At 45.7% G+C, this 15,589-nt stretch overlaps 1 protein-coding gene across 1 annotated transcript in view; it reads left to right on the top strand.

Annotated features, from left to right (window-relative positions):
* The window catches only part of LOC145359107 (BMP and activin membrane-bound inhibitor homolog), a 44,572-nt gene extending 39,350 nt beyond the window's left edge, over positions 1–5,222 (top strand). The window contains exon 3 of the mRNA XM_080213501.1: positions 4,328–5,222. Within this exon, the coding sequence (XP_080069627.1) occupies positions 4,328–4,737 (410 nt within the window). The 3' untranslated portion in view covers positions 4,738–5,222. The remainder of the gene's footprint in view (positions 1–4,327) is intronic.
* Positions 5,223–15,589: the final 10,367 nt, after the last annotated feature.

Genomic DNA, 15,589 nt, shown 5'->3' with positions numbered 1-15,589 from the left:
AAGAACCCAAAGATCAAGAAAGAGCCAGAGTTTTTAAAAAATAGGGGGGTTGGGTACTGTGGTAAGCTCAGATGGAACCTTTTCATCCTAAAGTACAGCTGTTCTGTGGTCAGACCAAAGCCACTGAAGAACAAATGTCTTCATGAGACAACTGGATGTATGTTTGAAGAGAGTAGGAATCGAGAGCGGTGATGTGAGAAACATGAGTGAGGTTGATTTATTGACGAATGACGGCCCTGTTCTATGTAATGGCTTTTTCTTGTGTCTAATGATTGTTAGGTTGAGTTCAGTCAATTAGCTCTAGTGACTGGATTTTGGTAGCATATTGGCAGCAGAAAAGTAAAGAAGCAGAGAATGAGTTAAGTGATGTTGTGTGAGTGCGAGTTGATCCCTTGCCCCGAGTGCTCAGTTTTTGTTTATAAGTGTGTCCGATTATGAAGCAGTTGCATAACTAGATGCTACTCTCTGCTTGGAGTATTGCAATGAGAACTGGTGGGAAAATAACTGTTTATGAATAAAAGAGAAAGGGAATACCTCCCAAATGTAAGAAAAATACACATTTCCTCATCAGATACCATCTAAATACTGCCCTTAGCAGAAATATTAGTCATGTCAGTAGCTCATTGAATAATAAATATTTTGACAGTAATTTCATGATTTATCACATTGCTGTTTAGAATATGTAGCATTTTAGTATAGCTTCACAGAATGCATGATACAAGGATCCAGGACAGGAGTTCCACAATATCAAATTTCTCCACGAATGGAAAGTAGTTCGAATAATCATCCTTAGGAAGCCTATTTGATTTGAAGGAATTTTTTTTTATTCATTTATGGGACTTGGGTGTTGCTCGCTGGACCAGCATTTATTGGCCACCTCTAGTTGCTCGTGGGCAGTTGAGAGTCAACCACATTGCTGTGAATCTGGAGTCACATGTAGGCCAGATTGGGTAAGGAGAGCAGATTTCCTTCCTTGAAGGGCATTATTGGGTGCCATGGTGGCACAGTGGTTGGCACTGCTGCCTCACAGCGCCAGAGACCCGGGTTCAATTCCCAACTTGGGTCACTGCGGAGTCTGCACATTCTCCCTGAGTCTGTTTGGCTTTCTACCGGGTCCTCCAGTTTCCTCCCACAGTTTGAAAGACATGCTGATTAGGTGCATTGGCCATGCTAAATTCTCCCTCAGTGTATGTGAACGAGCGCTGGAGTGTGGCGACTCGGGATTTTCATAGTAACTTGATTGCAGTGTTAATGTAAGCCTACTTGTGACACTAATAAATAAACTTAAAACTTAGAGAACCAGATGGATTTTTGCAACAATTGGCAATAGTTTCATGGTCACCAATCTTAACTTCATAGTCTTAATTCCAGATATTTTTTAAACTTCATGGCCAGAATTCCTTGGCTGCACCGCAGTGTGTCTCTTCCTTGGAGGATGGCAGTTAGTTAACCTCCATTCAGTTCAGTGATATGGTGGCACAGTGATTAGCACTGCTGCCACATAGTGACAGGGACCTGGGTTCAATTCCAGCCTTGGGTGGCTGTTTGTGTGGAGTCTGCACATCCTCCCCAATTCTGCATGGGCTTCCTCCGGGGGCCCTTGTTTCCTTCCATAGTCCAAAGATTTGTGAGTTAGGTAGGTGGCCATGCAAAATTGCCCCTTATTGTCAGGGGGACTAGCAGGATAAATACATGGGGTCCGTGTGATGGCACCTGGGGGGGATTGTTGTCGGTGCAGGTTTGAAATGCAAACTGGCCTTCTTCTACAATGTAGGTATTTTACGACTCTATTAACATAACCAATCATCTTTCACTGATCTCAGTGCATTGCTGTTGGAAGATACAGCTTGGAGGATGTACACTGACCTGGCCACCTGACTTAGAATCGTAAAATAAAATCCTTACAGTGTAGAAGGAGACTATTCAGCTTATTGGGTCTGCACCAACTCTTTGACGGAGGATCCCACCTAGACCCTTTCCTGAAACCCATGAATTTACCCTATCAAACCCCCTAATCCACACACCTTGGGACACTCTGATGCAATTTAGCATGATGTGGGTATGCCGGCGTTGGACTGGCGTAAACACAGTAAAAAGTCTGACAACACCAGGTTAATAAATAGGTTGGACTAAAACCTGGTGTTGTCAGACTTTTTGCAATTTAGCATGGCCAGGCCACCTAAGCTACACATCTTTAGGGTGTAGGAGGAAACCGAAGCACATGGAGGAAATCCACGCAAACACAATCCTGGAGGATTGGCAACCCTCCCTAAGACTAGGGAAGCACATGCTGAAATTGGGGAAACAGAAATTTAAGACTGATGCCAAGCATTTCTGAACACGGAGAGAATGAACAACATTTGTAACGGACAATTACATAGTGAAAGCAAACACTTGAAATTATTTAACCAAAATGGTATGAAAATTCCAGAGTCTCTATAAAGGGAACTAATTTGATTTGATTTATTATTGTCACATGATGGGTATACAGTTAAAAAGTATTGTTTCTTGCATACTATACAGACAAAACATGCCGTTCATAGAGTACATAGGGGAGAAGGAGAGGAGAAGGTGCAGAATGTAGTGCTGCAGTCATAGCTATGGTGTAGAGAAAAATCAGCTCAATATATGGTAGGTCCATTCAAAAGTCAGCACGGTACAAGTTGTTCTTGAATCAGTTGATATGTATTCTCAGACTTCTGTATATTTTTCCCGATGGAAGAAGATAGAAAAGAGTACGCCTAGGATACAGCAGGTCCTTGGCTATGCTGGCTGCTTTCTGATGCAACGGGAAGTGTAGATGGAGTCAATGAATGGGAGGCTGGTTTTTGTGATGGACTGGGCTACATTCACGATCCTTTGTAGTTTCTTGCAGTCTTGGGCGTAGCAGGAGCCATACCAAGCTGTGATATAACCAGCCCTCTCTTCTACCTTCTTCAGGCAGGAAAAAGATACAGAAGTCCGAGGACATGTACCCGATTCAAGAACAGTTCTTCCATGCAGCCATCAGACTTTTGAAAAGACCTATCTCACATTTAGTTGTTTTTCTACACCTTAGCTATGACTATGACACTACATTCTGCAATCTCCTTTCCTTCTCTATGTACGGTATGCTTTGTCTGTATAGCACACAAGAAACAATCTTTTTCACTAATACATGTGACAATAATAAATCATATCAAATCAAAGATCATGCCCAATGTGTCTAAGGGTGCAGCACTAGTCTCCCACTGTACCAGGATGTCAGATTGCATTTTATTCTCAAACCCTTGAATAGAATATTAAGCCAGAACTTTCTGATTCAGAAATGAGTGCACTACTTACTGAGCCATTGTTGGACACATTGAGAAACGTAAAAGTAAGTATGAAAATTCGTTAGTTGCCACAGTCCAGCGCCTGCTCAGGTACACTGAGGAAGAATTTAGCATGGCTAATCCACCTAACCTGCACATCTTTAGCCTGTGGGAGGAAAGCGGAGCACTTGGAGGAAACCCACGCAGACACAGGGAGAACATGCAGACTCCACATGGATAGTGAACCAAGCCAGGAATGGAACCCAGATCCCTGGCACTGTGAGGCAACACTGCTAACCACTGTGCCACCGTGCTGCCCATGGGGTGCGATTCATGGCGATACATCAGAGCTGAGGCTAAACCTCTCTTCATTCTGACATCCTTCCAACATGGATTGCTACATAAAATTCAGGAGTCAATATGCAGAAACCAACGTCACAAACCCGAATGCTTAAATTGCCTTGGTGCACAGATCTTTGCTGTTCCTGCTCTGTGCAATTCATCCCACAGAACAGGAGAGGATGGGACGACTGGTCTCCTACAGTACCCTCCCGCACGGTGGGATTTTAGATTTCCGCCAAAGTAAACTAAAATTTAAATAGAACGTAGAACATTACAGCGCAGTACAGGCCCTTCGGCCCTCGATGTTGTGCCGACCAGTGGAACCAATCTAATGACCCTCTAACCTAAACTATTCCAATATTATCTATATGCCTATCCAATGACCATTTGAATGCCCTTAAAGTTGGCGAGTCCACAACTGCTGCAGGCAGGGCATTCCACGCCCTTATTACCCTCTGAGTAAAGAATATAGCCTGCTGCATTTGCTGGCAGGAGAAGCACAGGGACAGGACAGTAAAATCCTGGCCTACGGTCTTAAGGAATTTAGCAGCACCACACTATGTTAGTGCTGCCCAGGGACGGGTACAGAGTGGTATGTGTTTTCATCTTGGCATAGTCCAAGCATCCTCATTGATTGGAAATAAACCTGAGTTGCAGTAAAATGCTAATATGGTCTTTTGATCTGCTTTCAGATCGACAAGCCAAGAAACCCCGGACCACCGGGAACAGGAACCTGGCCCACCAGCAAGAGGCCAACGCCAAAGAGATCTGGTTCCGTGCTGCCGTGATAGCTGTGTGCATCGCGGGCGCCTTCATCTTGGTGCTGCTGGTCATGTTAGCCCTGCGGATGCTGCGAAGCGAGAACAGGCGCCTGCAGCGGCAGCACGAGCAGATGATCTCACGGCTGCACTACAGTTTCCAGAAGCCCCCCGCAGAAAAATTCCTGATGGGAAACTTGGAACTCGAAGCCACGGTGTCGGCTGCCAGAGACCATGAAATCTACTGCATCCTGCATAATAAACAACAGCACTTGGACCCTTACAGCGAAAAGCTGGGCTCATTTTTTCCCTGGGATGTCCACAAGAAGCCGACCTTGGTGTGATCAGGGGTGCTTCTGCTTAATCATTAACTTGCCCGGTAAACAACAAGGTCCGCAGTTAGCCATATGTATGTTTAAAATTGGCCTCTCTTTATTTTCTGTGAAAACACAGTCATGATTAATATTGAAACAATTGGCAGTGCTGTTTTGTAGTTTATGACTTGGGTTGATGCCAGTTTCTGACTTGCTGTTTTTGATACCCTGGCACAGTTTCTCTTGCCAGTGCCCAACTCCTGTGATCCCTCGCAGTGGGGACGGAGAGGGGGATGTAGAGTCCAATGTTTTTCTCTGATGTATTTGCCAGACTGTAAGCCCCAGCGAGGCCCTGCAGAATATGAGTTTCATATACTGGCGGATGATGCATGTCAGGCTTCTTTACAGATACACACTCTCTGAATGATAACTGTATCATAATGTACATTATAATTACAAATTTTGTAAACACGGTAATCTTTTTGGGTTTCTTTATCTGATTTCATTGCATGCTGCCTGCCTGTGGGAGAACCTTCACCTTGTTCTCTGATCCTGTCAATTTGATTATGCAAAACTGTCGATGGTGGCGTCTCATGTTTTACTCACCTTCTGGGCACAAGCTTTCTGGGCCACAATGGCACAGGAAAGCAGAGGGTGGTGTGCCCCAACCTGCAACCATGCCATTTTGCCAGCTGTAGGAAAGGTGACAATTGACACACACATTTGGAGTTCAATTGAGCCAATTCAGTGGCCAATTAAAGGTCTCTTCCTGCCATTATTAGCATTTTACCACTGGTTAGGAGGGAGTGTGTGATGAGATTTTTAAAAAATTCTTTCATGGGACATAGGTGTCGCTGGCTGGCCAGTGTTTATTGCCCATCCCTAGTTGCCCTAGTTGAGAGTCTACCATATTGCTATGGATTTGGAGTTACATGTAGGCCAAGCAGGTAAGGATGGCAGATTTCCTTCCCTAAAGGACATTGCTGAACCAGATGGGTTTTTCTGATAATAGATAATGGTTTCACGGTCATCAGTAGATTCTTAATTCCGGATTTTTTTTATTGAGTTTAAGTTCTGTCATCTGCCGTGGCGGGATTCGAACCTGGGTCCCCAGATTATTGCCTGAGCTTCTAGATTAATAGTCCAGTGATAATACTATTAGGCCATCGCCTCCATACCATATAAACCCTGGCAACCTCCCAGAGGGTTCAATTTGGGGAAGGAGGGTATGTGCTTTGTTTTCTTGCAGAGAGGGGCTTCTTGACAAAAACTTCTGTCTCCAATGGAAGTGCACTGCTTCTCCTGAGTGATAACCCTCCCCTGCTTCACCACAACCCTCACTGGCATCCGTCTGACAGACCTCAGCACCCTTATGATCCCACTTGCCTGAGGGCGTACAATCATCAATGCACCCTCATCCTGCAGGCACAGCCCCAGTAGTAGCCTTTGCTAGGATTGTGGAGATTGGGAAAGAGGGTGGTGTAATGGTAGTGTCGGTGGACAATGGTAATGCAGAGGCTGGGCTAACACTTCAGGGATGCAGGTTTCATACAGCAGTTGGTGTCATTTTATTTCAACGAATAAGAAAAAGCCTTTAATTGAAAACTCATAGAATCATTGAACCATAGAATCATAGTGCAGAAAGAGGCCCATCGAGTCTGCACCAAACACAATCTCACCCAGGTCCTACCCCCATATCCCTACATATTATACCCACTAATCCCTCTAACCTACACATCCCTGGACACTAAGGGGCAATTTCTATAGCATGACCAATCATCCTAATCCGCACATCTTTGGACTGTAGGAGGAAACCAAAGCACCCGGAGGAAACACATGCAGACACGAGGAGAATGTGCAAACTCCACACAGACAGTGACCCCAGCCAGGAATCGAACCCAGGACCCTAGAGCTGTGAAGCAGCAGTGCTAACCACTGTACTGCCGTGCTCAGTAATAACTTTTCATTGATTGATGTAAAAACCTATCTGGTCCACTAATAGCCTGCAAGTGACTCCAGATCTACTGCAATCCACATAGTGGTTGTGGTTGGGAAAACAATGTCTTAACTGACCTCTGAAATGACCGAATGAGTCACTCAGTTAGAGGATGGTTAGGGATGAGTAACAAACATTCTTGCCATCGATGGCCATATTTATGAAACAATAAAAACAAAAGCCAGCAGCTTTTGGGGATGAACCACTGATGTCAGTAGGGGTGGCAGGCGCTTAATTGGATATTGCTAAAAACAGTGACCTTGGGTCCCAGTGCCCCTCAAAGCAGGGTTGCACCCCCTCCCCCCACCAACATTCAGCTTTGGCAGCAGGACCCCAACATCAGTCCTCAGCAACAAAACCTGGGCGGGAACAGAGCAGGCGGAGAATGCATAGCCAACAGAGGAAGCACCGTGGTGAAATACAAAACTGGGCGTGAGCTGCAGGAATTGCTGCACTAAAAAAATGGACCAAGGTCCCTCCAGCTCACCCTCTGCGGTCCTGGCAGCTACATGATGCAATGATTGTGGAGTTGATACAGAGCTAAGCCCTCTGTGCTCTGACTAAACCATTTGCCTGGGAGCTCATCTCAAATGATTGCCTCTGTAGCACATATGCAACTTGTTTTTTTCCAGCCACTGTGAAGAGTTCTTGGGCTGCTCCCTGGGAGTTTGCCAGCTTAGTGCCACATTCGGGGTGGTGTTCTGCAGTTGACTCATGCCCACAGCAAAATTGGTGGCGACTGCCTGGATTATCTTCTTGCTTTCCACGAGCAGAGAATTGAGGTTATATCCTTTCCTGCAACGTTGTATTCCAGCTAAGATTTCTGGTGAAAAGATGTTGTGGAAGCCCACCATACTATTCCAACCACTTGCCTATGAACGAAAAGGACTGTGCATATCTGAGCTTCACCGTGATTCATGTAGAGCATGAGGAAAAGCCAGGAGAATTTCACATTCATTTTATTCATTGTTACTGTGGCACAGGCGTTAGACTTCTGCCTCACAACGACAGGGAATTGGGTTCAATTCTGACCTTGGGTGACTGTCTGTGTGGAGCTTGCACTTTCTCCTTGTCTGCATGGGTTTCCTCCGGGTGTTCCAGTTTCCTCCCACAGTCCAAAGATGTGCGGGTTAGGTTGATTGGCCATGGCTAAATTGACCCTAGTGTCAGGAGTATTAGCAAGGTAAAATGTGGGGTACGGGGATAGGGCCTGGGTGGGATTGTTGTCAGTGCAGGCTCGATAGGCCAAATGGCCTCCTTCTGCACCATAGGGATTCTGTGAAATGATCCTGCCTAGTGTTTAAACAAAGCTGGAAAAACCAGGAATGTTCACTGAGATTACCAAGGAATATTACGAAGCTTTCAGTTAACCACAGAAAGGCTGTCAGCATAATCAATGACAACACATCCAGATTCTTTTTCCCTCCACGGACAGAAATACCAGTTAGAAGAGTCAGTCCACGAACAAATGAAAGCCTTTTCATTCTGAATCAAATTATATTATCCAGCACTTTTTAAAAAAATCACAAGCTTCTTTAAAAGGGATTTATTGAGTAGTTTTTGTTGAAGATTGTTGAGTTTTAGTTGACAGGTAATTGTAACTGAGCTTGTGTGCTCATTGGTGTATTCGGATTGCAGACAGTTTATCAGGAATAGGTAGGGTGGAAGCTGAATGTGTACAGATACCTAGTTAGAGAGAACCCAGAGTATGGATGTACACAGCATCTCAAGAAGGATATAGAATTCTGTAGTGCAGAAGGAGGCCATTTGGCCCATCGAGTCTGCACCGATCACAATTCCACCCAGGCTCTATCTCCATAACCCCATGCGTTTACACGAGCTAGTCCCCCTGGTACTAAGGGGCAATTTAGCATGGCCAATCAACCTAACCCTTTGGACATCTTTGGACCGTAGGAAGAAACCGGAGCACCAAAGGTAACCCACACCGACACGGAGAGAATGTGCAGACTCTGCACAGACAGGGACCCAGGCTGGGAATTGAACCTGAGTCCCTGGCACTGTGAGGCAGCAGTGCTTGCCATCGTACTGCCCAATGTGTTAGCCCTGAAGGGAATGCAGTACAGACTCAATAGAAAGCTACCAGTATTGTAAGGGTTACATTATGGGGACAGCTTTTGCAGATTAATTTTGCATTTTCCTGGGTATAGAAGATTAAGAGCAGAATTTACTGCCATCCCCCATGGTAAGATTGGTGGCACAGATGGCATTGTATCAGGTACGAGGTTGGAACGTAGGGATTCGCCACTTTCCTGCCTGCACCCTGATTAAGTCTATGGTGGGAAGGCACATGAATAATCGTCCCACCCTGCCATCAATTGAAGCTCTTAAGTGAGCATTTAATGCCCACTTATGGCCTCATCTTACAAGCTACTCGCATTAGACCTGTGGCCAAGAGGATCGCCATTCAGGGAATACAGGTGAACTCTGGCATGTTTGGCTGTTGACTCCCGGAGTGGCCCGTATTTGTAGACACTCAATCTTGAAGGATTTGATATTAGGAAGGGGGATGGGGAAGTGGGGGATTGGTGCGTGGACCCATTGGGAGTATTTGATTGCATTTGATATCAACTCTGCCCCACCTCACCTTGCGGCCCCCCACCTCTGGCTATGAACCCACTCCCTGTCATCACTCACCTGTAGTCTGGATCATAGAATCATAGAATCCCTACAGTACAAAAGGAGGTCATTTGGCCCATCGAGTTTGTACCGACCACAAGCCCCCCCCAGGCTTTATTCCCATAACCCCACACTTACCCTGCTAATCCCCTGACACCAGGGTCAATTTAGCATGGTCAATCAACCTAACCCGCCCTTATTTTTAACTATGGGACGAAACCAGAGTACCCGGAGGAAACCCACGCAGAACAGGGGAGAACGTGTACACTCCACACAGACAGTGACCCGAGGCCGGAACTGAACCTGGGTGTCTGGTGCTGTGAGGCAGTACTGCTAACCACCGTCTCCCGGCGGCACTGCAATTTAGGCCTCTGATTGACTGGTATCTCTCGATGGGTGGAACTTCTGCTGCCAGGGTCCTTGATCTCAGGGAGATCCCTGTCGTTGGCGTCTCGAGTACCCAAATGGCATTTAATCCAGAGAGTTTTCCTTAAAAGAGGCAATACAAAGCTCTTTTCAGTCCAACACCCCAGTCACTTCCATTTACTACCACCCGAAGCGGTGATCTAATTGAGATGTTTAAGATGATCCAACAAGTTGATGGGGATAGAAGATTGAGAAAAAATATTTTCTCAGGTGGGTGAGTTCGGAATGGGGACATAAATATAAAATGAGAGCTGGTTTGTTCTGCTGTTAACACCAGATAGAACTTCTCCAAAATCAATTTCTGAAACAGTGTCTACAAAAAAAATTGGTGATAACAGGCAAAATTTTTCCAAATTGAGACTAATAGATGGTAGTTATGCAGTTTTAAGGATTAAAAAAACCAAGGAGAGTGGATAGAATTTAAACTACAAATCAGCCATGAGCTAACTGAATGGTGGGACAGACTCAAGGGGCTGAATGGCCTATACATTTTCCTATGTTCTTGAAAGGTGCCCAAGCTCTGAGACTGTGTCACAGCCTTAGCTTTGTCTATAAATAAAAAAAAATGCACAAAGTCTTAAAGAAACTGACCTCCCACGTCTGCTCTCACCCTCAGCAAAAGAAGTGTGAAGTGTGTGAAGTTTGCACGTTCTCCCCGTGTCTGCGTGGGTTTCCTCCGGGTGCTCCGGTTTCCTCCAACAGTTCAAAGATATGCAGGTTAGGCTGATCAGCCATGCTAAACTGCCCCTTATGCATCGGGGGATTAAGGGGGTAAATGTATGGGGTTATGGGGATATGTTGTCAGTGTTGGCTCGATGGGCTGAATGGCCTCCTTCTGCACTGTAGGGATTCTACGATTCTATGAAAATCTCCCACTCTTCAAAAAGTCGCTGCTAAATAGTTAAATTATTGCCGCAACTCCCTCCCAGCTGCTGGTGTGTTTTGTCCCTGTCATTTGGACCCTGCCTCTGTCAAGAACACTCAGAGGTGGAAATGTATCTGGGAGTCAATCTGACACATGACTTTCCAATTTTGCTCCCAGGCCTGGGAAGATCCCGCCCTATGGACCTGGAACCAAGTTACACAACCAGAAACAAGTAGTGGAGATTGGATAGCTCACTGGTTGTTACATTAAGTATGCGCTCTTCCATTGAGTTTTATTCACAGCTATGAATAGATCTGTGCAGTTTGTGTGGTACTGAATCTTTAATGTGTTAAACACAGTGGGGGCGATCTTGAGCCCGTGCTCTCAGCTGCGGGAAAGGTGACGGGGGCTCGAGATCCGACGAAACCCAGAAGTAGCAAATCTCACTGGTGAGATTGCGATTTCTGATTTTTGCCATCCTTCGGCGGAGATGTAATCAGCTTCCTATCCACAACAGGCGTGAAGCTGATTCTAACACATTGAAATGCATTAACACATTTTTAACCACTCCCCTCACCATATACTCCCCCCCACTAAGTGTGCTCCCAAACCTTGCGTCATATCGGGGCAGTTTACAACAGCTTCACCCAGGTGTGAACCTGTTGTGAGAATCCTCCCGGGGGTGTAAAGGTGAGTATAGCCTCTGGGGAGAGGGACCTGAGCAGGCAGTGCCAACCTGTGCCCAGGACTGTGCCAGGGGCAGACCTGAGTGGGACTTCATGGAGAAGGGCCAGGGATTTGGTGTTTGGGGGCTTGGGAGGGAGTGGGGTGGACGTGGGAACTGGGAATGCCGACGATGGCTATTTGGGTGGGCTTGGGGGAGGGGAAAGGATCCGATGTTAGCAAGAGGAGGGGTGGGTGCCGGCCTTGATTGTTTGGTGGGGGTGATGTTGGGGGGATAATGGGATGCTTCGGCATTGACTGGCGGGAAGGATGGTGAGTTGCTGGAGTTCGCTGTTTGACAAGGGGTAGCGGCATTGACTGTTTGGCAGAGGGTGAGGGGTGGTGGGGTTCTCTGGCATTGACTGGCAGGAGGTGGTGGAGGGAAGCACTGATTCTTATTGTGGGGGGGGCGGTAACAGATGTTGGCTCTGATCTAGAGAGGGGGGTGTTGGGTGGAGCCCCTAAGACTGCTTTGGTGAGGGTTGGGTATTTTTTCCTCTGATTGGGGTGTTATATGGCAATGGTTGGAGGCAGCATGCCACTCGCTGGCAGTGACATCTTATGGTCCTGCCATTGTCAGGGGGGTTTCCCATTGAACATACCCCTTCTCTCCGAGAAACCCGCAGCAGTGGTGCGCCGTCGGCAGGACTGTAAAATCTCGCTGGCGTAAAAGGCAGCAAGATCTTAGCGCATGAGTTAATGTCCCTCACTTCCCAGTGCATGTACTACATGCTGGAACTCCAGGTGTACATTTCAGATGGACTGTAATGGTTCAAGGTGATTTCTCACCAGCTTCTTCTCAGAGGCATTTAGCGATGGGCAGCAAATATCGATCCTGCCAACGACATGTCCCACAAAATAAAGGCTGATCTTTAGCTCTGTGAATTATATAAATCAGTCAGCCTTGCAGTACAGAATGGATTTACAACGCTAACAGATCTCACCTGCTCTGTGGCCCTGGCCCAAATGATGCTGGAAAATTGGCTAAGTTAAAAAAGAGACATCAAAGGCTGATAGGAAATGTGGTAAAGTTACAGAAACAATACAAGGAACCACATAGGCAGATCTGCCACTGGATACAACACAGTAGGAGGTCTGGACTTCAAAAGATGATAGTTACCAACTTGATGTGCCAGAGATGTGAAATGAACAAATGGTTGTAAACAATTACCCATTAGACAAGAAGTAGGAGATAATGACTGTGAAGGACAGATAGCCATTAACATGGTCTTCTGTGGTAATCTGTCAGGAATGGAGAAACACAAGCAGACACACAACTCTAAGGAAGATAAAAATATTGTCACAAACTTAGCTAAATTAGCAATAATTGATAGAAAGCACCATTGTGGAAGGGAGCCTCAAGCTTTTGGCTTGAAGATGGAGTTGAATCCCCATTCATGCCCGGCCAGTACGATTAGGTGGTTACATCTCCGCAACTTCATTAGAAATCATTAGATAAGTATTGTTTACTTAAAACCTATGCTAAGGAATTTGTAGGTGCATCAGAAGAAGGTAGAATTATTTGTGTGTTTTAAACAGAGTATAGTAGTGATCAGCATTGGGATTTTATATTCTGTTTAATAAAGAAGTGATTTGATTCAAGAATAATGGTGTTGTGTCTGTCAATCGCTTGGAGTGAGGGTCTCAGTCAACCGTTCAATACTATTGACAATTACAACATAAAATGTGTAAGAAATGTGGCTGCAAATTTTATTAAAAAAAAGCTCATAGAGAAACTGAGAAACTGGGCTCAGTGGTGTCTTTTTTTTGGTCTTATGAAAGTCATTGGAGATTCAAAGTGGCTTCCCAATGTGGGTGCACATGTTTGGGCTGGGATTCTCTGGCTGTGCTCACTCCAAAACCGGAGAATCCCATCTGAGGTCAATAGACTATTGCATGGTCCACCCTCCCCGCCCACTACAATTTCCATGGCGGGCGGGATAGGAGAATTCCCCTCCAGATGTGTAATCCTCCAGATAACATCTGTTGGAAGGTTGAAGCAGGAAGATCATGACATCGGTCAGCATTCAACTCTGATATAATGTGGGCACTGCCACCCTGAAGCTCCACACTTTGGCTAATGCCATTAACCTCTCATAACGTGTACTAAGCAATGCATTAAGGCGGAGCCCCCAGCTGTGAAATTTGAAGATAGCACAATTATTTGCAGGTTAGCTGCTGGGTGATTTCTTCTGGATATTGCGAAAATTCGAAATGTGTTTGGTGCTCTTCACAGCTGTTTCAAGTTTCCAAAGTCTACGGAGTAGCGTGGCAAGTGCTGATTTCAAGGTTTTACTGATTTACTGATTTCAAGGTTTCTTCACAAACAAGTTGTGCCCAGACATGAGAACCTCTTAGACCTTCCTTTTGTGATCACGCAGAACTGGGAGTATGAGCAGAGGCTATGCAAAGCAGGTTAAGCAGCTAGAAGAAGGAGGAAAAAGAGAGGGAGAAGCCCTCTAAGCAGGGGACACATCCATCCAGTGAGTTCAGAAAGCAAGTCTATTTTTATATTCACTTATGGAATGCTGGTGTCATTGGCCAGACCAGCATTTATTGCCCATCCCTATTTACCTTTCAGATGTGGGCTGCATTCTTGATCTACTGCACCTCCTGAGGTTTAGGTACACCCACAGTGTCTATAGGACAGGAATTCCAGGATTTTGACCATGTGACAGTGAAGGAACAATGATATATTTCCAAGTCAGGATGGTGAGGGACTTGGAGGAGAACCTCCAGGTGGTGGTGTTCCCAGGTACTTGCTGCTTTTCTCCTTAAAGGTGCAGCCTTAGGAACCTTGGTGAATTCCTGCAGTGTATCTTGTAGATGGTACACATGGCTGCCACTGTTCGTCAGCGGTAGAAGGATTGAATGTTAGTGGAAGGGATAGTAATCAAGCAGGCTCCTTTATCCTGGATAGTGTCAAGCTTCTTGAGTGTTGTTGGAGTTGCGTTCATCCAGGCAAATGATGAGTATTGCATTATACACCTAACTTTTACCTTATAGATGGTTTTGGGGAACCAGGAGATGAATTACACACTGCAGGACTCTGAGCCTCTGACCTGCTCAGGTAGTCACAGTATTAATATAGCTAGTTCAGTTCAGTTTTTGGTCAATGGTAACTCTCAAGATATTGATAGTGGGGATTCAGCAATAGTAATGCCATTGAATGAAATGTTTACTTGAAGTTCAGAGATGACCAATGCATGAGACATCTGCACCTCACTGAGGAGGCCCTTAATGAAATTAAGGGTGACACGGTAGCACAGTGGTTAGCACTGCTGCTTCACAGCTCCAGGGACCTGGGTTCGATTCCCAGCTGGACAATTTCACACTATGGGTTACTGCCTGTGTGGAGTTTACACATTCTCTTTGTGTCTGCGTGGGTTTCCTCTGGGTGCTCTGGTTTCCTCCCACAGTAAAGATGTGCGGGCTAGGTTGATTGGCTATGCTAAAATTGCCCCTTAGTGTCCTGAAATGCATAGGTTAGAGGGATTAGTGGGTAAAATATGTAGGGATATGGGGGTAGGGCCTGGGTGGGATTGTGCTCAGTGCAGACTCGATGGGCCAAAGGGCCTCTTTCTGCACTAAAGGGTTCTATGATTCTATGAAATCTGCCAACTGCTATAGACACAAATTGAATTTCATAACCAAGCAAGGATAGGAAAAGTGGCCAGGTCAATGAAATTTTAAGTGTCAGGCTCCTCCAGGATGTTGCTGGAGATGTTCGCAACATCTTGCAGTTTATAGCCCACTGCTGCATGATGGAGAGCACTGAGGCTTTCTAGTCAAAGACAGAGAATTCATTTCATTACCTAGTGTCAGGGAGAGTAAGCTTGATGGATTATGTTGTTTACACGTTTCCCTGTGAGGCAAAGATTTGTGACAGGCACATTACTTTGTGGACACAACATGTCAGCTCCCTCTGTGTGTAGCTGATGTGTGACCATAGGCAGTGCATCATGCAGGTCTTTGCCCTGGCAACAGTAATGATGCATTCACTGTGTAACAATTGGCAGAGCCAACGACCAGGACAAACCAAAGAGTGGCTGTTGGGTGACAAAGGTTATCCACTGACAATATGGCTGATGATTTTGTTTCACTATCTATGCACAATGTGCATACAATGAGAGCCATGCTGCCACAAGAAAGATGACAGAGCAGACCATTGGCATGATGAATCAATGATTTTGCTGTCTGGGCTGCCCTGCTGCAGTCCTGCTACACTCAGCTGG

Source organism: Carcharhinus amblyrhynchos, chromosome 27 (assembly GCF_965287045.1).
Source record: "Carcharhinus amblyrhynchos chromosome 27, sCarAmb.v2.hapA, whole genome shotgun sequence".
NCBI lineage: Eukaryota > Metazoa > Chordata > Chondrichthyes > Carcharhiniformes > Carcharhinidae > Carcharhinus > Carcharhinus amblyrhynchos.
Note: the sequence above shows the minus strand (reverse complement) of the source record. Positions and strands in the feature narration are given on the sequence as shown.